Source organism: Taurulus bubalis (assembly GCF_910589615.1).
Source record: "Taurulus bubalis genome assembly, chromosome: 11".
NCBI classification, from domain to species: domain Eukaryota; kingdom Metazoa; phylum Chordata; class Actinopteri; order Perciformes; family Cottidae; genus Taurulus; species Taurulus bubalis.
Window position 1 is genome coordinate 27,782,363 of NC_136599.1, and position 23,920 is coordinate 27,806,282.

The 23,920-nt window shown below is 45.0% G+C and overlaps 1 protein-coding gene across 1 annotated transcript; it reads left to right on the plus strand.

The window, feature by feature from the left end:
- Positions 1 to 152: 152 nt before the first annotated feature.
- ikbkg (inhibitor of nuclear factor kappa B kinase regulatory subunit gamma) lies at positions 153 to 23,221 on the plus strand (the record flags this gene model as incomplete). Its single annotated transcript, XM_079225779.1, has 14 exons — positions 153 to 291; positions 546 to 817; positions 4,474 to 4,548; positions 4,641 to 4,739; positions 5,249 to 5,428; positions 6,076 to 6,137; positions 8,675 to 8,777; positions 9,841 to 9,956; positions 10,053 to 10,205; positions 10,446 to 10,518; positions 10,610 to 10,744; positions 20,146 to 20,282; positions 20,660 to 20,736; positions 22,199 to 23,221. 14 exons carry the CDS (start codon positions 153 to 155, stop codon positions 22,369 to 22,371), a joined length of 1,794 nt encoding a protein of 597 aa, XP_079081905.1. The 3' UTR covers positions 22,372 to 23,221.
- Positions 23,222 to 23,920: the final 699 nt, after the last annotated feature.

The window sequence follows — 23,920 nt, forward strand, 5'->3', positions numbered from 1 at the left end:
GAAACGACTGGCTAGGGTTAAGGGTTAAGGGTCAAGGGTTAAGTGAATGCACATCGACCTGAAACACAACACAGGCGTTGTTATTTATGCAATGATCTTCCACAGATAGCAGTTTAATGTGTGTGTGTGTGTGTGTGTGTGTGTGTGTAGGGATGGTGCAGCCCCAACCTGATGGCCCAATGCAGTGGGAGATGTCAGGAGAAGAGAGTGGCGGGACCCTCAGGGTCCCACCAGAGCTGGCGTCCAATGAAGTGGTGACCAGGTTGCTGGGTGACAACCAGCAGCTCAGAGGTAGGATGCTTTCCCATGATTAAATAAGAATTGAATGGTAATTAAAAGAAATATAATATATAATATATAAAAGCAATATATTTACTGGCATATCATTTTACCAAAAGGTGGGTACAGAACATACATGGCAATCCTGGTTCAACTCAAAGTGCTGTATAAATATGCATTTTGTTCTCCCTGTTGTTGACATCGTTTCTCTGGGTGCGACTATCACTCTCCTCCTCTCCTTTTACCTTCATCCTTCGTTCCTCCAGAGGCCTTGCGGCGGAGCAACATAGCCTTACGTCAGCGCTGTGAGGAGATGGAGGGATGGCAGCAGAGGACGAGAGATGAACGGGAGTTTCTCAGCTGTCGCTTCCAGGAGGCCAGGGCCCTGGTGGAGAGACTGGCCCAGGAAAACCAGTCCTTACAGGGCTTGGTGAACGGACCAGCCTCGACCCTCTCCTCCAACCACTGCTGCAGCTCCAGCCAGACTGAAGACCTGCAGGGGCGCCCGGCGAGGAGCAGGCCGCTGGATGGACCACAGGTCAGCTCGCCGAGATTCACACCTCTCCTTCCTCAGTCACACATCGTCAGGGGATTTTACATTTGAACCAATTAGTTTCACTGCAGCATAGCTTCCACTGTTCTATTTCATAATATAACCATGTTGGTATGTGGATGCAGTAGGGCTGCAACTAACGATTATTATTCAAATAATCGTTAGTTGCAGAAAGTACACAAACCGGTTGCTCCTTGAACGTCCCTGAGCTGTTAAAGTAACAATAAAACATACACATGCTTTACAGCTGCCAAATATATAGGCTTTTCTTAAATGAAGTGCACAAAAAGATGTATGTTTTTGTTCAAAGGGACCTGAGCTGTCAGAACAATAAATAATTTATAAAAAATAAAGAAATACAAATCAGAAAACTTAACAGAATTTGTTTGGACGTCAGAACTTGTTCTCTACACTACGCTCACAGACGCACACACGCTCACAGACGCACACACGCTCACAGACGCACACGCTCACAGACGCACACGCTCACAGACGCACACGCTCACAGACGCACACGCTCACAGACGCACACGCTCACAGACGCACACGCTCACAGACGCACACGCGCTCACAGACGCGCACACGCTCACAGACGCGCACACGCTCACAGACGCGCACACGCTCACAGACGCACACGCTCACAGACGCACACACGCTCACAGACGCACACGCTCACAGACGCACACGCTCACAGACGCACACGCTCACAGACGCACACGCTCACAGACGCACACGCTCACAGACGCACACGCGCTCACAGACGCACACGCTCACAGACGCACACGCTCACAGACGCACACGCTCACAGACGCACACGCGCTCACAGACGCGCACACGCTCACAGACGCACACGCTCACAGACGCACACGCTCACAGACGCACGCGCTCACAGACGCACGCGCTCACAGACGCGCACACGCTCACAGACGCGCACACGCTCACAGACGCACACACGCTCACAGACGCACACGCTCACAGACGCACGCGCTCACAGACGCACACGCGCTCACAGACGCACACACGCTCACAGACGCACACACGCTCACAAACGCACAGACGCACACACGCTCACAGACGCACACACGCTCACAGACGCACAGACGCACACACGCTCACAGACGCACACGCTCACAGACGCACACACGCTCACAGACGCACACGCTCACAGACGCACGCGCTCACAGACGCACGCGCTCACAGACGCACACGCGCTCACAGACGCACACGCTCACAGACGCACGCGCTCACAGACGCACACACGCTCACAGACGCACAGACGCACACACACTCACAGACGCACACGCGCTCACAGACGCACGCGCTCACAGACGCACACACACTCACAGACGCACACACGCTCACAGACGCACACGCTCACAGACGCACACGCTCACAGACGCACGCGCTCACAGACGCACACGCGCTCACAGACGCACACACGCTCACAGACGCACACACGCTCACAGACGCACAGACGCACACACGCTCACAGACGCACACACGCTCACAGACGCACACACGCTCACAGACGCACAGACGCACACACGCTCACAGACGCACACACGCTCACAGACGCACACACGCTCACAGACGCACACGCTCACAGACGCACGCGCTCACAGACGCACACGCGCTCACAGACGCACACACGCTCACAGACGCACACACGCTCACAGACGCACAGACGCACACACGCTCACAGACGCACACACGCTCACAGACGCACACACGCTCACAGACGCACGCGCTCACAGACGCACACACGCTCACAGACGCACACACGCTCACAGACGCACACGCTCACAGACGCACAGACGCACACACTCACACACGCTCACAGACGCACACACGCTCACAGACGCACACGCGCTCACAGACGCACACACGCTCACAGACGCACACGCTCACAGACGCACAGACGCACACACTCACACACGCTCACAGACGCACACACGCTCACAGACGCACACGCTCACAGACGCACACACGCTCACAGACGCACACGCTCACAGACGCACAGACGCACACACTCACACACGCTCACAGACGCACACACGCTCACAGACGCACACACGCTCACAGACGCACACACGCTCACAGACGCACACGCTCACAGACGCACAGACTCACAGACGCACACGCTCACAGACGCACACGCTCACAGACGCACACGCTCACAGACGCACACGCTCACAGACGCACAGACTCACAGACGCACACACTCACACTCTCACAGACGCACACACTCACAGACGCACACACTCACAGACGCACACACTCACAGACGCACAGACGCACACACTCACACACGCTCACAGACGCACACACGCTCACAGACGCACACACGCTCACAGACGCACACACGCTCACAGACGCACACGCTCACAGACGCACAGACGCACACACTCACACACGCTCACAGACGCACACACGCTCACAGACGCACACACGCTCACAGACGCACACACGCTCACAGACGCACAGACTCACAGACGCACACGCTCACAGACGCACACGCTCACAGACGCACAGACTCACAGACGCACACACTCACAGACGCACACACTCACAGACGCACACACTCACAGACGCACACACTCACAGACGCACACACTCACAGACGCACAGACTCACACACTCACAGACGCACACACTCACAGACTCACAGACGCACAGACGCACAGACGCACACGCTCACAGACGCACACGCTCACAGACGCACACGCTCACAGACTCACAGACGCACACACTCACAGACTCACAGACGCACAGACGCACACGCTCACAGACGCACACGCTCACAGACGCACACGCTCACAGACGCACACGCTCACAGACGCACACGCTCACAGACGCACACGCTCACAGAGTGAAGGGTTATTGCACAGGCTACTGAACATGTTGCCAGATGGCTTTTCACTCTTCTCCACGCTGGAGCACGTTGATCATCAGGAACAAAAACTGTGTAACCACTCAATGTGTCAACGGATAACTTACAGACTGCCTAAAACAAAGTTATCAATTAGATATCGAACCTCAATTCCAAGCAACAATGACTCTGCATGTCATGAAGCCACATAATACGGGACTTTCTGTACCTCAGAGGCTATATTTACACATTGCTTCTTTTGAAGTATTTTAAAACGAAGAAACGTGGTTTCAATAAGTCGTTATCTAACCCAACAGCGCGGCTCAAACATGGGGATGAATGAATAGTTAGCGAGCTAACGACAACAGTTAGCCTAGCTGCTAAGTTATTGTAGCAAGCATTGACATACGAAAGAATACAACGGGCTGCACCAGAACCTTCTGTCCGCTCTGCGCTGATCCGCGCTCAACTCAACTGTTTATCTCAAATCATCAAACATCTCTGCGACTTATGAGTGGCGTAATAGTCGCGCGACACAACGAATCGATAATGAAATTCGTTGCCAACTCTTTTAATAATCAAATTGATCGATTTTTATCGATTCGTTGTTGCAGCCCTAGTATGCAGATTAATTCACCTCTTTTTCACTGCTTTCTTTTATTGCTCTTGATATTTACATTAGCTGTGTGCTCATATTCCATAGAGGAATGAATTTATATTTAATGATGTTGTTTTTTGCTGTTCCTGTCGGTATTGGAACCCCTCGTTTCAGACACTAGATCAGCGGGAGAAGAAAAGAGTTGAAGAGGCGGATCGACACACACAGACCACGCCGCCTCGCAGCCTGGTGAGACGTGTGGCGCTGCTGGCGCCGTGCTGTGATTTCACTTTCGACGTATTGGTCTGTTTTTCATCTAACTGGTATGTCCGTGTGTCTAGGGAGACGCCAGTGTGCGTAGCTCCTTGAGTAGCGCCCTCCCCTCTCCCTCCACCTCCCTATCAGACGTATGGGGGGAGGTGGGCAGGGAAAATGGCCAGGTGAGCTTCCCAACTTTACCACAATCAAATCCATGACACTTACTCTGGGGCTGCTTCACTGGTTAGAAATCCTGACTTCATATTTGGAAAAATAACATTGAATGACCTGTGAGGTTCTAACTGTAGATACAAAACCTGGCACTAATCACCATGCAGCATTAAAACATATGTTATGATAAACCAGCATGTTATGCGAAACAGTTTTTTTGTTTTGTTTTTTTTACATATAATTCAACAATATAATTCTTGAGATCATCCATGTTTTGTCCTTGTATTTTTGAGCAAGAGCACTGGATTGAATGGTAGCATTAACACACAGCGCCAATGCATCCCTATTTAAAATCCCTCTATGTCTCTGTTTGCGTTCTCTCACATCTTGGTGTAGTGCTACTGTTTGCTTTGTATCAGTCCTCTGGCTCAGGGTGAACGTGTCTGTCTCTGTCCAAGCCCCTGCTGTCATCAATTTCTCCCTGCATCCACGGTTCTCTCGCTTTCATTTCTCTTCGCAGCCTTTGGAAAGTGCAAACGAGTTCCTCCACCTGCTGAAGAGCCAAAAAGAAAAGCTGGAGGAAGGGCTGAGAGAGCTTAAGAGGAAGAATGACGAGCTGGAGAGGGAGAGGGACGAGGGAGAGAAAGAGAGAGAGAGAATGCGGCGCTGCATTGACCAGCTACGGGCCAAACTGGCACAGGTACCACCGGGATGCAAGCACGTTTAAGTTCTGCCTCAGGAACCACTGCAGCAAATACGTTCTACAGATGAGCAGGATAGAATTCATGAGAGGACATCAATAACAACAGACAAACCTGGGGATTGTCCCAGAAAACATCAATCCAGATTATGTTCACTGCTCCACCTGCTGTCAAACAGCCAACAGGAGCTGAAGCCGTTATATCATCTATGATCTCTTCAATGCCACCAGGAGTTGCTGATCTCGTGCTGCGCCAGTCAGTCAGTCAGTTAGTTAGTGTTATAGTTTGACTTGGGTGTTTTAAAGGGTTAGTTCAGATTCACCAAAGTCCCACAATAACACAATCAAACTAACCAATCAAGGCAGCGATAGACCAGCAACTCCTGTGACTATGACCAAGTGGTCCTTTTCACAAGGTTCTTTGTATGTTCAACTATGAGACTAACAATTGTTATTTATTCATACAGCGCTTTTTAAAAGAAAGTAGCAAAGTTCTTGATATGGTTGAATCATTAAAACAGTTCAGGACTGGAATGAGGCAGACGGTCAGAAACAGCACGATGTCTTCATGTACAATAGCGATGATATGGACCAACAACCCGCTGCCTTCCCTCTGATCTCATCCACGTGTATGCATACTTTTACAGGCAAGCAGCGCTACTGAGGAGGTTGTTCAGCACCGCTCTGAGGCACAGCACTCCTCTGACTGGTATGTCACGTTTCCCCTCCCGCTACAAAATACTTTAGTGCAATGTTTGAAACTCTAAATGGACTTTCTGTGTTTAACTAGTGGTCATTGGAAGCTTTTGCACATAACGATAGTGTATAGCTGCAGACAAGAATGAATGGCATAAGGACACTAGCATGCTGTTTTTATTTACTTCCTCCTAATACATTTGAGATGTCTTCCTCCTCCTCCCTCTCTTTCTGTTCCCTTCTCCAGCTCTAGCCTGGCTAAACTCACAGAGCAGCTTCAGGCCACACAGGGCAGGTGAGCCCACAGCTCTGTGTGGCTTTCTTTTTCTCACTGTGTGCATGCCTTCTCTCTACAGTTCGGTCTCTTCACCGCTGTGTGATGTTACTTGTGCCACCTGCCAGTCCCTTGTTTTCAAGCTCAGTTTGTTTCCTGTATGTTTCTTTTGTATCTGTTGTTTACGTCCAAATAAGGCATGCTTTAGTTTTGTTTCACATCATTTTAGATTGTCATGTTGTATTATTTTTATATATATATATATATATATATATATATATATATATATATATATATATATATATATATATATATATATATAATGTATTATTCATTCAGTGATCAAAGCATTTTCATTATCTTCAAAAGTGTCGTTCCTGTCTTTCATTAGATGGTTAAAAGTTGCCTTTTGTTTACTTACTTTTTAACATTCTACTTACAAACCCAACTGGAGTTGGGGTGATTGTGGCGCGGTGGTGAGTAGGTTTGTCCTCCAATCAGAGGATCGGCGGTTCAATCGGTGGTTCGATCCCCGGCTCCGCTAGTCCATGTCGATGTGTCCTTGGGCAATACACCCCAAATTGCTCCCGTAGCTGTGTCTGCAGTGTGTGGATGAGTCAGCTAAATGTAATGTAAAAAATAGTTTCCAAAATATTGTAGAGTGGGATGATTTGAGTGCAGTATTTATTTGGGCCTTTACTGACCAATATTGCAATTCCGATCTAGGTTACAACATTTTTTTTTTTATATTTGAGAGGCCTGTATTTCAATTCATCCATCCATCCACCTAGTCCGGGGTCGGGTCGTGGTGATGCAGGCTTCCCTCTCACCCGCAACATTTTCCAGCTCATTCTGGGGGATCCTGAGGCGTTCAGGCCAGCCGGGAGATATAATCCCTCCATCTTGTTCTGGGTCTTCCCCGGGGTCTCCTACCAGTTGGACGTGCCTGGAAAACCTTCAGTGGGAGGCGTCCAGGAGGCATCCTGACTAGACGCCTAAACCACCTCAGCTGACTCCTTTCAACACAAAGGAGCAGCGACTCGACTCCAAGCTCCCTCCTGATGTCCGAGCTCCTTACCCTATCTCTAAGGCTGAGCCCTACAGAGGAAACTCATATCCCACTAGTACTCATTACCCCACTAGTGGTAACTCTAGTCGGTAATATGGTACTATAAGTTCTCTAGTGGGGTAATATGGTACTATACGTTCTCTAGTGGGTAATATGGTACTATGAGCTCTCTAGTGGGTAATATGGTACTATGAGCTCTCTAGTGGGTAATATGGTACTATGATCACTCTAGTGGGGTAATATGGTACTATGAGCTCTCTAGTGGGGTAATATGGTACTATGAGCTCTCTAGTGGGGTAATATGGTACTATGATCACTCTAGTGGGTAATATGGTACTATGAGCTCTCTAGTGGGGTAATATGGTACTATACGTTCTCTAGTGGGTAATATGGTACTATGAGCTCTCTAGTGGGTAATATGGTACTATGAGCTCTCTAGTGGGTAATATGGTACTATGAGCTCTCTAGTGGGGTAATATGGTACTATACGTTCTCTAGTGGGTAATATGGTACTATGAGCTCTCTAGTGGGTAATATGGTACTATGAGCTCTCTAGTGGGTAATATGGTACTATGATCACTCTAGTGGGGTAATATGGTACTATGAGCTCTCTAGTGGGGTAATATGGTACTATGAGCTCTCTAGTGGGGTAATATGGTACTATGATCACTCTAGTGGGGTAATATGGTACTATGAGCTCTCTAGTGGGGTAATATGGTACTATGAGCTCTCTAGTGGGGTAATATGGTACTATGAACTCTCTAGTGGGGTAATATGGTACTATGAGCTCCTTAAGATATGATGGTGCATCACCAATTAAGGTTTTGTAGGTGAGGAGAAGGATTTTAAATGTGATTCTTCATTTTACACAGAGCCGGTGCAGAGATGCTAATGAATGCCTACATTGTATTAACCCTCACTAGGGACATGGTTGGCTTAATTCTTAATTAATTTCGGTTGTGTTCATGCATATGTATAAATGTTTCCATGGAAATCCATTAAAACCACAATGTTGGGTTCCACGAACATTACAGAATATAATTACAAAATATAAATCAGAGCCCTGGCTTCAAAATGGTATTGTTAACTATTCTCCACCAGATTTAATCATTTTCTCATGTTTGTCATATATATATATATATATATATATATATATATATATATTGGTGTTTACCCCTGTTTAGTTATGGATCTGTTGTGTCTGTAGGTATCGTGAGTTGGAGGAGAAGCTTGATTACCTGCAGAAGAGTTCAGCTCAGCGGGACAGAACTGAAGCTCTGCTCAAACAGAAGGACAAGGACTGTGCCCAGGTATGAACATTACATTTAGCTGACACTTTTATCCAAAGCGACTTCGTGCATTCAACCATTTAAGAAAGCCAAACTACAAAGTGCTATAAGTAAGTGCCATCTAAGTGCTACTAACGTGCTACTTAGATGTAGAGACTTTCTGCTGGAGCCAGGACACAAACAGTCGTGACTGCAGAGCGGAGTGAACGGGCTGGGGTGTGAGGTGTTACCATGTCCTGGGTGTAGACTGACCCAATCTGTTCGTAGCACGGTACGCAAGTACCAATGTTACAGTCGTCAAGGCGCGAGATGACCGAGCTTGTTCCAGAACCTGTGCCGCCTTCTGAGTCAGACCTTCTGAGCATGGACCTACAGGATGTAGTGTAGCATGGACCTACAGGATGTAGTGTAGCATGGCCCTACAGGATGTAGTGTAGCATGGACCTACAGGATGTAGTGTAGCATGGCCCTACAGGATGTAGTGTAGCATGGACCTACAGGATGTAGTGTAGCATGGCCCTACAGGATGTAGTGTAGCATGGACCTACAGGATGTAGTGTAGCATGGCCCTACAGGATGTAGTGTAGCATGGCCCTACAGGATGTAGTGTAGCATGGACCTACAGGATGTAGTGTAGCATGGACCTACAGGATGTAGTGTAGCATGGACCTACAGGATGTAGTGTAGCATGGACCTACAGGATGTAGTGTAGCATGGCCCTACAGGATGTAGTGTAGCATGGACCTACAGGATGTAGTGTAGCATGGCCCTACAGGATGTAGTGTAGCATGGACCTACAGGATGTAGTGTAGCATGGCCCTACAGGATGTAGTGTAGCATGGACCTACAGGATGTAGTGTAGCATGGACCTACAGGAGTGTGTTGTTGCAGTAATGTTGGCAGTCAAGGAGAGTTGACTGTCGAGTGTCACACCGAGATTCCTAGCAGTTGTAAACAGCTTTGGGTTTTATTCCACAATCCAAAATGTTTATTTCTCCCTACCACTAGATGATGGCGCTTTAGCAAGCATCCTTAAATTTGTAACTGCAACCCCGATAACTTAAAGCTTTTCATATTTTTACAGCTGGCCAAGGACTGCGAGGCTCTGAAAGCTCAAGCAACTTCCCTTTTAGGAGAGCTGAACGAGAGACAGAGCTGCCTGGAGAAAAGCGAGCATGAACGCAAAGTGTTGGATGAAAAGTAAGCTGTCATGTCAGCATAGGTGAATATAGAAGGTTCTCTGTGTTCACCTGTAGGTGTGCATGTGTGCTGACGTTGTTTCCTCTCTACTGTCAGGCTGTGCTGTAAGATGAAGGCCCTGCAGGTAGCAGAGCGGGAACTGGAGCAGCAGAGGAAGCAGCATCATGTGGCCATGGACAAGCTGCTGCTGCAGACCCAGAGCATGGAGCAGGCCCTGAAGACAGAGAGACACGTGGTCACAGAGGAGAAGTGGGTCCAACAGACAAATGAGTCAGATCATTATTATGTTCAAGCCTTCAGGGTGTCTGTAACAATGCAACACAGTTATGATGCTCAATTTACGTTCTAGAAATGTGATGTTGAATGCTTCACTGTGGTAATAAATACGTCTTGGTTTAGTTAAATTCTTCAATACTGTTAGCACCACAACATTGGATATTTGATAACAATACTGTATTGAAAAAAGTTGTTTCCTTTTTTACCACTCAGGAAAAAACTGACCCAGTTGCAACATGCCTACACGTGTCTCTTTAGAGACTATGACTCTAAACTGAAGAGTGAGGTAAAAACCCATCCAAACATTTTTGCTATTATTTAGCTTCTGGATTCATGTAGTCCCATCCGTCTGTGTTTCATGTGTGTTTGTCTTCCAGGGAGGAGATCTGTGCAGCCGCCTGGAGGAGGCGGAGCGAGCGTTGGCCCTGAAGCAGGACCTGATTGATAAACTGAAGGAGGAGGTGGAGCAACAGAGAGGCTCGCTGGAGACTGTTCCGGTCCTCACTGCACAGGTACAGTCACACAGCTGCTGAGTACACCTGCAACCCACTCACCTGCTTCGTTGAGACTTCAGTGTGTCGTCACAGACGGTGTAGTTTGGGGCCTTTTTCTGGTTTTACCTGCGACGTTCAGCTGTAAACAGCCACCTATCTGCTAGACGGCTATCACACCGTATGTTTTGGTGGCACCAGTAAATATCGTTTTGAGTGAATTGCGAAAACATTGCAACTAAAAGATATCACCATGGAACTTACACAGGTGACTACTGACATTAGGCCTTAATTTTTTGAATATGTATATGTAAAGGAGGCATTATCTGTGCTCATTTGCATACATACCCAGAACAGAAATGTGAACATTGAAGCCAGGTTCAAACTTCTTTATATATATTTATTTTGATTTTACAACTTTACAAGAGAAAACTTGTAAGCGAAAGATGGAACATGTAGGGGAACCGAGGCCAAGCCTGCCCCTCAGCAGTGGCGTACAACGCCAGTGTTTCCCCTACCGTTATATTAGGGGGGCGGGCGCCCCCCTGAAGAACCCCTCCGCCCCCCTGTAATTTTCTCAATAGCTCCAGATCACAAGTCGTCATTTAAGTTTCTGTTTCCTATAGAACGGGTCTGCACCTTGTTCTGTTATTAAACAAACTAAACGGCCGTATTTTATTGATCTTATCCACACGACAGCTTGTCATTTCTGTCTCTTCTGTCTCTACATGTTAATACTTCTCCTCTGCTCTCTGTATCGCGCACGGCGGAGTTCCGCCACGATGCGCACAGACACGTGCGCACACACACACACACACACACACACACACACACACACAGGTGAGCACTGAACACAGACACAGCAGCGGACAGAGCGTGTCGATAAATATGTCGCGTGAAAAGCAGAGCGCTATATCTGCGTTTTAAACGCTCCCAGGGTGAAGATGCAACAGCAGCTCTCTGAACCCAGAGCAGCTCTCTGAACCCGGAGCAGCTCTCTGAACCCGGAGCAGCTCTCTGAACCCGGAGCAGCTCTCTGAACCCGGAGCAGCTCTCTGAACCCAGAGCAGCTCTCTGAACCCGGAGCAGCTCTCTGAACCCGGAGCGGCTCTCTGAACCCGGAGCGGCTCTCTGAACCCGGAGCGGCTCTCTGAACACAGAGCAGCTCTCTGAACCCAGAGCGGCTCTCTGAACCCGGAGCGGCTCTCTGAACCCGGAGCGGCTCTCTGAACCCGGAGCAGCTCTCTGAACACAGAGCGGCTCTCTGAACACGGAGCGGCTCTCTGAACCCGGAGCGGCTCTCTGAACCCGGAGCAGCTCTCTGAACCCAGAGCAGCTCTCTGAACCCAGAGCAGCTCTCTGAACACAGAGCAGCTCTCTGAACCCAGAGCAGCTCTCTGAACCCGGAGCAGCTCTCTGAACCCGGAGCGGCTCTCTGAACCCAGAGCAGCTCTCTGAACACAGAGCAGCTCTCTGAACCCAGAGCAGCTCTCTGAACCCGGAGCAGCTCTCCTGCTCCAGGTGAAAGAGACAAAGTGCTCGTGTCTTCTACCAACAATGAGCTGCTGGCTTCACATATTACAAAAGTACAAAGTACACAGGCATAAAACTAAGTCGTTAATAAATACATGGACAGATGCCTGTACTTTCGGGTAAATGGTTACATTGCGCCGTTAACAGGTTTCCCATGCGCGACGCAGCGATGTTTGGCTCTTTGCCAGAAGTCTCCGGGAGGTCCTTTCTGCTGCCGTGCGTCTCAAAACAGAAAACAAATCTCAGCTCAACATTGAGCATGAATTCAAATCAAATCTACAACCCTGTTTTATAAAGATGTGTCGAGGAAAGCAGCTCACTGCTCCACTAATACTGATACAACCTGATGCTCACATATCTGCACTCATTCTGTTTTGTTTGGCAAAAAAATTAAATAGCATATTGTTTTCCATAATGAGCTATTTAGTAGTAGCTAAATATTTAGTTATTTTTTGCACAGATATAACTTTATTTTCATTGTTCTAAGTGATTGCAATTTAAAAAAAAATAAAAAATTGGCTGAAGGAACAATCTGATTTACTTGAAAGTGATTGCAATTTTCTTTATTCTGTTATTTATAAAAGCACAGATGGAGTCAAAATGAAGTGATTTACAGAAAAAGTTTGAGAACCACAGCTTTAAGTGTTTGTGTCGGAGTCGGGGGGGGGGGGGGCTGAAGCTGTAAACCTAGGGGAAACACTGAATGCAGTCTATGTAGTATTTCAAATTGTCTTTCTGTATCTGTGCTACAGCTCAGAATGTTAAGTGTGTTATCCATAATTGATGTCCTCTATCTCTATCTATCCCAAAGATTTTTGCTCTTCTTCTGATAGTGTAGGTAATTTAATTTTAGAAAAGAATTTGTCAAGTTCCTCTTCAGTGTTGTTATTATCATTGTTATATCATGCTTTCTAAAATGATACAAAAACAGAGTTGATATTTTTCTTATCGAAATGTGTTTTCCCTCCTGGATCTCTGATTGCTGCTAAGTTGTAATTTTGTTTCTGGTTAAGTAGGCGGGCCAAATATTTACTAGCTTTGTTTTCATATTCATACAGTCGTTGCTTTTGATAGAATAAGGATCAAGATGCTTTCTCATTCAGAATTGAATTTAGTGCCGCCCTGATACTTTGCACTTTAATGAGATTAGTTTTGGTCAGCTAGACTTATGCGTCAGCCGTCTGTAAGGCTTTTTTCCAGTGTGACTTACAGTGCATCCAGAAAGTATTCACAGCGCTTCACTTTTACCTCATTTTGTTATGTTACAGCCTTATTCCAAAATGGTTTAAATTCATTTTTTCCTCAACATTCTACACACAACACACCATAATGAAAAAGGGTTTTGGGAATTTTTTTGCAAATCTATTAAAAATAAATAACGAAAATATAACATGTACATAAATATTCACAGCCTTTGCCATGACAATCAAAAATGTAGCTCAGGTGCATCCTGTTTCCACTGTTCATCCTCGAGATGTTTCTACAACTTGAACTTACCTTGGAGTGTTACAATAGCCAGCATCATTTTATTTATGTGTCCATCCAGGCAAATTGGTGGAGCCAAATGTTATTTAAAAAAAACATATATTATGTGATTTCTCTGTCATCGTCCAAAATAATGTTAAGTGTATGGGTATATTTCCAAGTAAGCCACTGATACGTGCGATGCATTGAGTCGCCAGTGGGCCGGTCTGACAGTAACCCCCGGGTCACGTTTCCCCCCAGTCCGCCCCTGCCTGCAGTGAAGCATGGTGGTGGCAGCATCCTGCTGTTGGGATGTTTTTCAGCGGGAGGAACTGGGAGACTAGTCAGGATCGAGGGAAAGATGAATGCAGCAATGTACAGAGACATCCTCGATGAAAACCTGCTCCAGAGCGCTCTGGACCTCAGACTGGGGCGACGGTTCATCTTCCAACAGGACAACGACCTGAAGCACACAGCCAAGACAACAAAGGAGTGTCTTCGAGAAAACTCGGTGAATGTCCTTCATGGCCCAGCCAGAGCCCTGACTTGAACCCGATTGAATATCTCTGGAGAGATCTGAAAATGGCTGTGCACCGACGCTCCCCATCCAACCTGATGGAATTTGAGAGGTTCTGCAAGAAGAATGGGAGAAACTGCCCAAAAATAGGTTTGCCAAGCTTGTAGCATCACACTCAAGAAGACTTGAGGCTGTAATTGCTATTGAAGCAAAGTATTGAGCAAAGGCTGTGAATACTTATGTATGTGTTGTATTTTTGTTCATTATTTTTAATAGATTTGCAAAAATTTCCCAAAACCCTTTTTCACTTTGTCATTATGGGGTGTTGTGTGTAGAATCTTGAGGAAAAAAATGAATTTAATCCATTTTGGAATAAGGCTGTAAAATTACAAAATGTGGAAAAATTGAAGCGCTGTGAATACTTTCCGGATGCACTATATATGAGATAGTGAATCCTCTAATATAGGCTTTTGCAGATTCTCAGAAAATAAATCTAACTCAGCCTCCATCTTTTTTTAATTTTATTCCTTGTCAGTGAGGAGATATGATGGGAAGCGCCATCTCTGTGTGCTAGAAATAGCTTCACTCAGTCATTTCCAGGTATACTGGGGCATGATCACTGATATGTATAGATTCTATACTGCATGATTTTACTTCATCTGCGGCGGGGCAAAACATTCTCTCACTGATGGGTTTAGGTTCCTCCATACATGTATCAGATTTATGTCGTAACGTGAAGCGCCTGCGCCTGTTCTTCTATTTGTGTCTGCTGGAGACCTGTCTAATTTGTTATCAAGGCAACAATTAAAGTCACCACCTAGGACTGTAAAAGGAGATCTGTGTTCCTCTATTTCTGCTGCTAATGTAGTCCAAAATGACGGGGCTGGCGAATTAGGTGCGTAAATATTAATCAAAGTGACCGGTGTGCCATACGTTGTGCCGTGAACAAGGATGTATCTGCCCTCAGAGTCGCTTCTACATGTACAGAGTACGAATGGGGTAGCTTTCTGTATTAAGATAGCGGCTCCTCTGCTATCGGAGGAAAAGGATGAGTAGTAAGCCTGGCCTACCCAGTCTCGCTTAAGTTTAATGTGCTCCTTATCCACCAAGTGAGTTTCTTGTCAGAAAGCTATTTGTATCTTGTCTTTTTTGAGGAAGCTTAATATTTTCTTCCGCTTAATTGGATGATGGATCCCCTTTACATTAAATGTACAAAGTTTGATGCTATTTATCCCTGACATTTCCTACTTCGTTCTTTGCCACAGAGCGATGCTGTCCTCTTAGAGACCTCCTGGAGGCCCTCTGAAGATGTGTTAACTGACCTTTGCTGACCTAGTTCAGATGGATATTCCTTTCCGGTGGTGTGGTACAGAACATAACATTTACGAACACGGAATGAAAAACACAAACTCAAAAACATGAATTGAAACTTGAACTTATTGAAAGGGCACATGTGATGCCTCCTGCTCACTATCAATTTCCCTGACATCAAAACAAACTAGTAGGATAGAGCAGAGATTCCCAGACTCCCTTTTATAAAGAAGCAGTTTTCAGGTATAGCAATAACCTTGAAGTTTCTTTACATTCTTAATCAAGCTTGATCAATCGGTGCAGTCACAATATATGATGTATAATAACTTTGGGTTCCTTTTCTAAAACAGTAATATACATAAGCAGACCACCTTGTTCCACTGAGTTTCAACATGGAGCGGAAAAAAAGAAAAGAAAGGTGTTGCGCACTTGAACTATGCAGACGCCGGGTGGCTGCATTTGTTGTGTCTGTTAACTTTCTTTGTGGGTTATTTCATCAGCACGACAGCGCGAGTATACAGTATATACTGCCCACTTATTTCCAGATTGCATTGCATTTGTCCATTATATTTAGTCTTTCTTCCTCTCCTCCACATACCTCTGTGCCTCATCCGCGGATCTGAAGTTTCGGACTCCCCTGTCATGTGTAACGCACAGCACGGCTGGATACATCATCTGTGTTGTTAGTGGCCACAGTGCTGAAACCTAGGGTTGTTCTTATTTGTCTCTATTATTGATGTGTAATCAATAGGAGTAGTAGGCTCCTCTGGCATTACGGAGGGCCTTCTTATATGTTCTCAGACTATCCGCCAAACCAACCGGGACTCCTCCAGACCGTTGGAACGCCATATGCCCTCAAGCTTCCTGATGCTTGCTTCAATATGCGGGTCTGAGGGTTGTACCATGGAGCGAGCCTCCTTTGCTTCATGATGCTCTTTCTTAGAGGGTCTATCGAGTCCAGTGTCACTCTCAGTGAGCCGGTAGCACCATCGACGAGCTGATCAATTGAATCCAACAATGAGATAAATGCAGCACTATGGCTGTCATTGCCGACATCCACATGAATATTAAAATTGCCTACAATAATAATCCTATCAGTTTTAAGAGCTTGATAGAAACTCAGAATACAGACCAGGTACCCGGTACACTATAACAAATACAGTCGGCTGTACTGTTTTCCAGGTTGGATGGGAAAGACTAAGAACAAGGCTTTCAAATGAGTTGTAGTTTAATTTAAGTTTAGGACCCATTAACAGACCCGAGTCAAAGATGGCAGCTACTCCACCTCCTCGGCCGGTGCCTCGAGGAATGTGAGTATTAACATGAGGAGTAGATTCATTGAGGCTGACATATTCCTCATGTCTCAGCCAGGTTTCAGTTTCATTTTTGTTTGCAGAACGGAGGTTGAATGAGGAGGTCTGGGGGTGAGCAGTTCTTTTAGGTATTGGGGGGCATGTCCGTGAATGCACTGATGAGTGAGGAGGGAGAGCTTATACTCAATTCTGTGCGGGATGGGGAGCCAGTGTAGTGATTTCAGAACGGGGGTGATGTGGTCGTATTTGCGGACTCTTAGCAGGATCCTGGCAGCGCTGTTTTGAATATGTTGTAGTCTCTGCATGTTCCTGTGAGAGATTCCGGTGAGGAGAGCATTACAGTAATCCAGCCTGGACGATACAAAGGCGTGGACAAGTGTCTCTGCATCTGTCAGGGTGAGTGTTGGACGGAGTTTGGCGATGTTTCTGAGGTGATTGAAAGCTGTCTTGCAGAGGTGTTTGATGTGGGTGTCAAAAGTGAGATTGGGGTCCATTTTAACTCCAAGGTTGGTGACAGATGTGGAGAGAGGGACGTTTTGATCCGAGAAGGTGATACAGGTGATGGTGGAAGAGTGGAGCTGATGTGGTGTGCCAACTAGGATGGCTTCTGTTTTTGAACTGTTTAGCTGAAGAAAATTGAGTTTCATCCACGTCTCTATGTCCTCCAGGCAGGTGGTGAGTGTGGACATAGAGTAGGAATCAGAAGAAGTGGGGGTTGTCCTCATATAGAGCTGTGTGTCATCAGCATAGCAGTGATAGGATACCCCATGCCTGCTGATTATATTACCCAGGGGAAGCAGATAGAGGTTGAAGAGAGTGGGGCCCAGCACTGAGCCCTGGGGCACACCACAGGTGAAGTTGTGGGTGTATGATTTTGCTTTTCCCAGGGTAACGTATTCCGTTCTGTCGGATAGATATGAGGTGAACCAGTTATGTATTTTATCAGAGAGTCCAATAGTGTATTTCAGACAATGAAGGAGGATGTTGTGGTCAATTGTATCAAAAGCAGCTGTTAGGTCAAGGAGGATGAGTAGAGATGGGGAACCTGTATCTGCTGCCATCATGAGGTCATTTGTGACCCTGACCAAGGCTGTTTCAGTGCTATGGCCAGGGCGGAAACCAGACTGAAACTTCTCAAAAAGGTTATTGTCTTTGAGGTGATCGTGAAGTTGTGCTGCAACTGCCTTTTCCAGAACTTTGGACAGAAATGGAAGATTTGAAATGGGCCTGTAGTTGGAGAAAACTTCTGGATCCAGGGTGGGTTTTTTCAGTAGTGGTCTGATGACAGCAGTTTTTAACGCAGATGGAATATGGCCGGCCAGGAGGGAGTGGTTTATGATCATGGTGATTAGTGGAGAGATGGCAGAGGTGATTGTTTTTAACAGAGCTGATGGGAAAGGATCCAGAGCACAGGTGGTTGGCTTTGTGTTTTTGATCATATCCTCCACTTCCTCCTGTGTGACATTTGAGAAGGAGCAAAGAGGCTGCACAAACTCAGATAGTGGGTCGGTGGTTGTAAGAGGCAGGACAGCAGTGGCGGAGAGGTGTGAGCGGATGTTTTCAACTTTTTGTCGGAAAAAAGTGATGTGCATATTGCACCTATCCTCAGTGGCCTCAGGATGGACAAGTGAAAGTGGTTTGAGAAGATGATTTACAGTAGAGAAAAGTTGTTTAGAGTTACCAGGGCTGTTGTTGATAATGGTGGAATAAAACTTGGACTGTGCATCTCTCAGAGCTTCTGCATAGGCCTTCCTGTGTTCTCTATATGCCTGTTTGTGAACAGTCAGTCCAGAAGCCTTGAGCCGCCGCTCGATGACAATAACAAGATAATGAGAAAACAACCTTTCAAACTATTGTATTTGACAGACAACCGTGGATCCCATCGCAAAAATAACGCAATCATGAGAAGCACAAGACTTCTGAGAACGTTTCCGTCTACTTAAATATTTGTAAGCATTTAGAAATGAGAGCGTAACTTCAGTTTATAAAGTGCTCACGTTTCCGTCATGAGAGAAAATTATGGTCCGATTTAACATGGAGGTTGATGGAGCAGTTGGCCGGTCTTCATGTCGCTTTCAGGCTTGCTGACAAAACAGTATACATTTGTTGGATTCCACGACGCATGTGTACCACAAGCACAATATTTCCGACGTTTTCATATATAAATTATGCCTCAAAAGTCAATATTGTGGAGTGAATAGAAAAATACAAATACAGGGGTTAGTATAAAGCTCCTCCGTGCTCTAGCGATGAGATCACAGCTCTAACCTGCCCCATACACACCCATTGTAAACTCTGAAATGGTTCCCACATTTTCCTAAACTTGAACAATAATTACATAAAAACTATCAAAAAATGCCCAATTAGGCAAATAAACTTCAGACTTTTGTCAACGTTTTAAACTTCAAATAATTTCTCTACCTTAAATTATGGCGAGTCACTGTGGGTACAAAGATGAGTGTTTTTTTGCCCTCTTCACGGCGAAACCCCATTCAAGTCATTGGGACAATTTCTCTGCGTTTTTTCGGGAAAACGGCAGGTCGAATCTCTAGAAAGGTCATAGCACACGATTCCCGATCAGGCCGCACGTTTTGATGTATTTTGACGCATGTGCTGGCAACGCTGCGGGAGGAGATACGCGCCAAGGTTTTTGTGGGACTATGATTAATATTATTATTATTATTAAGCCCGCAGGAGAACATGAAGTGCGCTTGCTGCAGGGGTTTATGACCCCTTGCAGCTGAGCCACACTTAATGACCAAAAATGTACAGAATTGTATTGTGGGTTCATGCAGTTATGCAAGGTACGCCAATATTGTAAATAGAAAGTATACTCTGTATATTTATACATTCATAATGCTATATATATATATATGTGTGTGTGTGTGTGTGTGTGTATGTATGTATGTGTGTATATATATATATATATATATATATATATATATATATATATATATATATATATATATATAATCTATCTCTCGGATCACAACTTACATAACACCTTTCAAAACAGAGTTTACAAAGTTCTCCACAGAAGCAAAGCACAGACGAAGCCAAAACAAGAAGAGCACAAAATGCAGAAAGCAGAACGTCAATACAGACAAGCATAAAGAAAACATTGAGATTTAGAGAAAGTGAATTATACACTTGAAGTAAACACTTGGAAACCTGTCCGATGAGTCACGCCCACATTTTAACGCGCTTATAAAGCACAGGTACATTGAACTGGAACTAAATCTCTGTGTCTCCCGCCCTCTCTTGCTGTCTTTGTGTTCGCTCAGGCTGAGATCTACAAGGCAGATTTCCTAGCAGAGCGAGAAGCCAGAGAGAAGCTGAACCAGAAGAAGGAGGAGCTGCAGGATCAGCTGACTCAGGCCGTGGCTGAGATTGACAGGCTCAAACAGGCAGCTACATCAAAGTAAAAGAAAAACGAAACAAAGTTATCTGCAAAAAGCGCAAAGCAGGTTCTTTGCATTGTGCTAATTATTTGCATCGTGAATGTGAGCATGTGGATGTTTATGCAAAGGTCAGCCAGCTGATAGCTCCGCCTTTGTTGATGTCATTTCTGATGTGTGCTGAATTCCTCCCATACCTTCCAATCAGCATTTCGAGGTGACTTTAGCTTTACTGCGGCTATCATCTAAGACTGTTGGCACATCCTCAGACTGACCCTTCATATCTGAAGTCAGAGTTGTAGCTAGAACATTCTTCTGCATATGAAGAAATATTGATATTTCTGGACATTCTTTAAAGTGTGATGACACATGCCAGTTGTATTGTCCACCACTGTTTCAGGGAACGTATGGAGAAAATGAAGCTGAGACATTTGGAAGACTTCCCGACACGGGCTCCACACATTCCCCCTCCGCAAGGTACATGACCACCAGCACATCCAAATAACACGCACATACATGTCAAGTCTTTGTATATTTGTTTGTGTGTTTTATTCAGACAATCATTACAATACAAGAAGTAAAGCCACAATTTTATATACAAAAACAGAAAGACTGAAAAGGTATAGGTAGAAGCATAATGCTTATATATTCCTATCCTAAATTATTATCAATTAAATCAGATAATTAATTTGATATAAAGGAAAAAAAGAAAAAGAAATGAATAACTTAACCCTGGTGTTGATCTTTATGAGGTTATTTTCTATAACTCTACTTTTACTTTTGATTTAATGGCCGCGGGTAAGACACGATCATGGATGTGGCAACGAAGATTGCCTATTCGAGCGAGAGCTCTTCAAAGACGGCTGTTCCGTGCGCATCTGGAGAAGTCTGACTGCAGTAACCCTCAAAAGTTGTTTTATAAACAATCCTTTTGAAAAACAGAAATGAGTTGACCATTCTTACGTTCATGTTAGCGTTGTTACATAACTGAATTCCTACAATAGAAATACATCTTCTTTTAACCCTTTTTTAGCTTTTTGTACATTCTTACAAACATCTCTCAAATCATATTTACACTCATGTATTGAAAACAACCTGTGTACACAGTATTTGTACACAGTATGTGTACACAGTCTGGCAGTGACTTTGCTTTAGCTCTGCACATTGTCTGCATTATTTTACAATATACCAATCATTAAAGTTCATAACATGCGATCTGACAAACAATGGATTTGTGTGCTCATAGCTCATCTTTCATGCATGCATTGTAATATGTCAGGAAATCCTTTTCAAGCAAATGTTTCCAACATGTTTTGTTAATAGATTATTTAGTTAAACATGATTGTACTGATGATTGTGAGCTCTACTTTCACTACTGCAAAAAACTAAGATGAGGACTCGCGGGTGGACACGTGAACATTTTGAAGTATAACTGCATTGTATCTTAATTGATATAAGCTGACTACAAATGACAGCCATATTTGTAGTTTTGACAACCAAAAGGTGATGCCCACAAGTTGGTGTTGAGCCCCAATCCTTTTGTTTGGGTGAATTCTTTATTGAATACATTTACTGATTTGAAAAAACTGATTCAGCTTATTAATTGAGTTTTTCTGTTTTTTTGTGGCCTTCTTTTTTTTAGTTTGGGGGAAAAATAGTTTTTTTGTATACAGATATTTGTATTAATTATCCCAAAAGTGTGTTGTAATTTATTTATTTTAATACATACAGGTAAATTGATGTACTGGTACTTCTCACCACTGAGTCTTGTGAACTGGCTGTTATGCAGCTTATCAACAAAACCCATGCTTATTCAAGAAAATGTCTCTTTCTGGTTGACTGTCGACAAAAAAAGGGAAATGGAATTATTCAATGGATTCCTCAAGGTGTTTATTTCTGGTAGGAAATTTTTTTAACATGCTTTCTTTCCCCACTGCAGCTTTCAACACGGTGCCCCCTGCCCCCTCGTTCAGAAACCAGGGGTTGGTACCAGTCGGGGATCAAGGGGCAGCCGGAGCGGAGGAGCTGCCAGATTTATGTTGTCCTAAGTGCCACTACCAGGCTCCCGATATGGACACGCTGCAGATACACGTCATGGACTGTATACAGTAACAAGAGCATAGTTCAGCACGCCAACGTACACACACACACATATATATATATATATATATATACATACATACTGTAGCTCTTACCATTTTAAAAATCACATATGTTGGAATGAAGACGAGCAACAATCAGATGTGAATATGAACAGAGAAAAGAATGACAGATAATCAGCATCAGATGTGCTCCGTGGATTCTAAATCTGCTGTAGCTTTTCCGTTTCTGCACCCGTCCTTTTTTCGTCATGCTTATTCCTTTGTATCCCCCCATGCCATGCCTGTTACATGGCACATTGATCTACATGTCCATCCGTATGTGTTTATGATCCCTGATGTATCGTTCCAACTTCATACTGTGGAATAAGTGTGTTTGAACGCATCATCCGTGTTATACACATTAATAATCCTTGGGCATAAGGTGAAATAAGTGACCATTCAGAACGGTCATTTCCCCTCCAGATGAGAGAACACATGACAATGTGAATAACCTAGTGAGCTTTAGATAATATAGAATATTCAAATATGTTTTGGTCATACATGTTGCTGTCTACATTGCCTCAAAACATGTATTATTATGTATTTGAGATGGATTTACTCTTACTGAAAAAAAGTAGACATTCTCTGTGTTCTGTACCTGTCTAGACCACCTCTTTATCTCTGATCCAGACCTGACCTTTGACCCAACATGGCTCTGTTTGTGCCCCTTGTTCTGTCTTATCTTTACCTGTGCCACTTAGCTATTTATCTAGCACAATGAGGGGCTTTTCAACTTTGTGTGAATATTGTCAGTAATTATAGATAATTTGGTGCAAACAATCTTGTTTCAAAACTGGTGAAGATTTACGAAATAAAATAATAAGGAATCAGTTTTGTCGTGGACACAATGTGCCAAATACCCGGTGGTCCAAGAAGGGGGACAAGGTCCTGCTTTAATCAGGTTCTCAAGGGCCCCACTGGATCCAGGTTCTCAAGGGCCCCACTGGATCCAGGTTCTCAAGGGACCCACTGGATCCAGGTTCTCAAGGGCCCCACTGGATCCAGGTTCTCAAGGGACCCACTGGATCCAGGTTCTCAAGGGCCCCACTGGATCTCAAGGCCCCCACTGGATCCAATGTGTGCACAGATTGGTTCAGATCCACAAAGAAGACGTGAGGACAGGCTCGCTTCGCCTCTGGCTGGCTGTCATGTAACGTTACAGCAAGTTGGACAATAACTGTGGTTTTAGAGACGCCCTCTACATGCTGCAGTTAAGTCTCTCGGGGTCTGAAAGGCAATCAAGCGGTTGGGCTGCTCCCTCTGGGCGTTTAGACGATTTGGTGAAAATCATAATTGTTCTATAGAAACTAATTATATAAACTTCACCTCAACGGCAATTTTGTATATAGTTCTCAAGTGAATATTCCAGAACACCGTATAAATGTCAAAGGTATAATGTACTGTGAGCGAGGGCAGGGCCGACGTAATGTTAACGACCGTTAATAGTCGTTAACAGCGAGACACAGAAAGGCACCGGAAATGATCACGGCCGCCTTCAAAGTAAGACGTTTACGCCGATA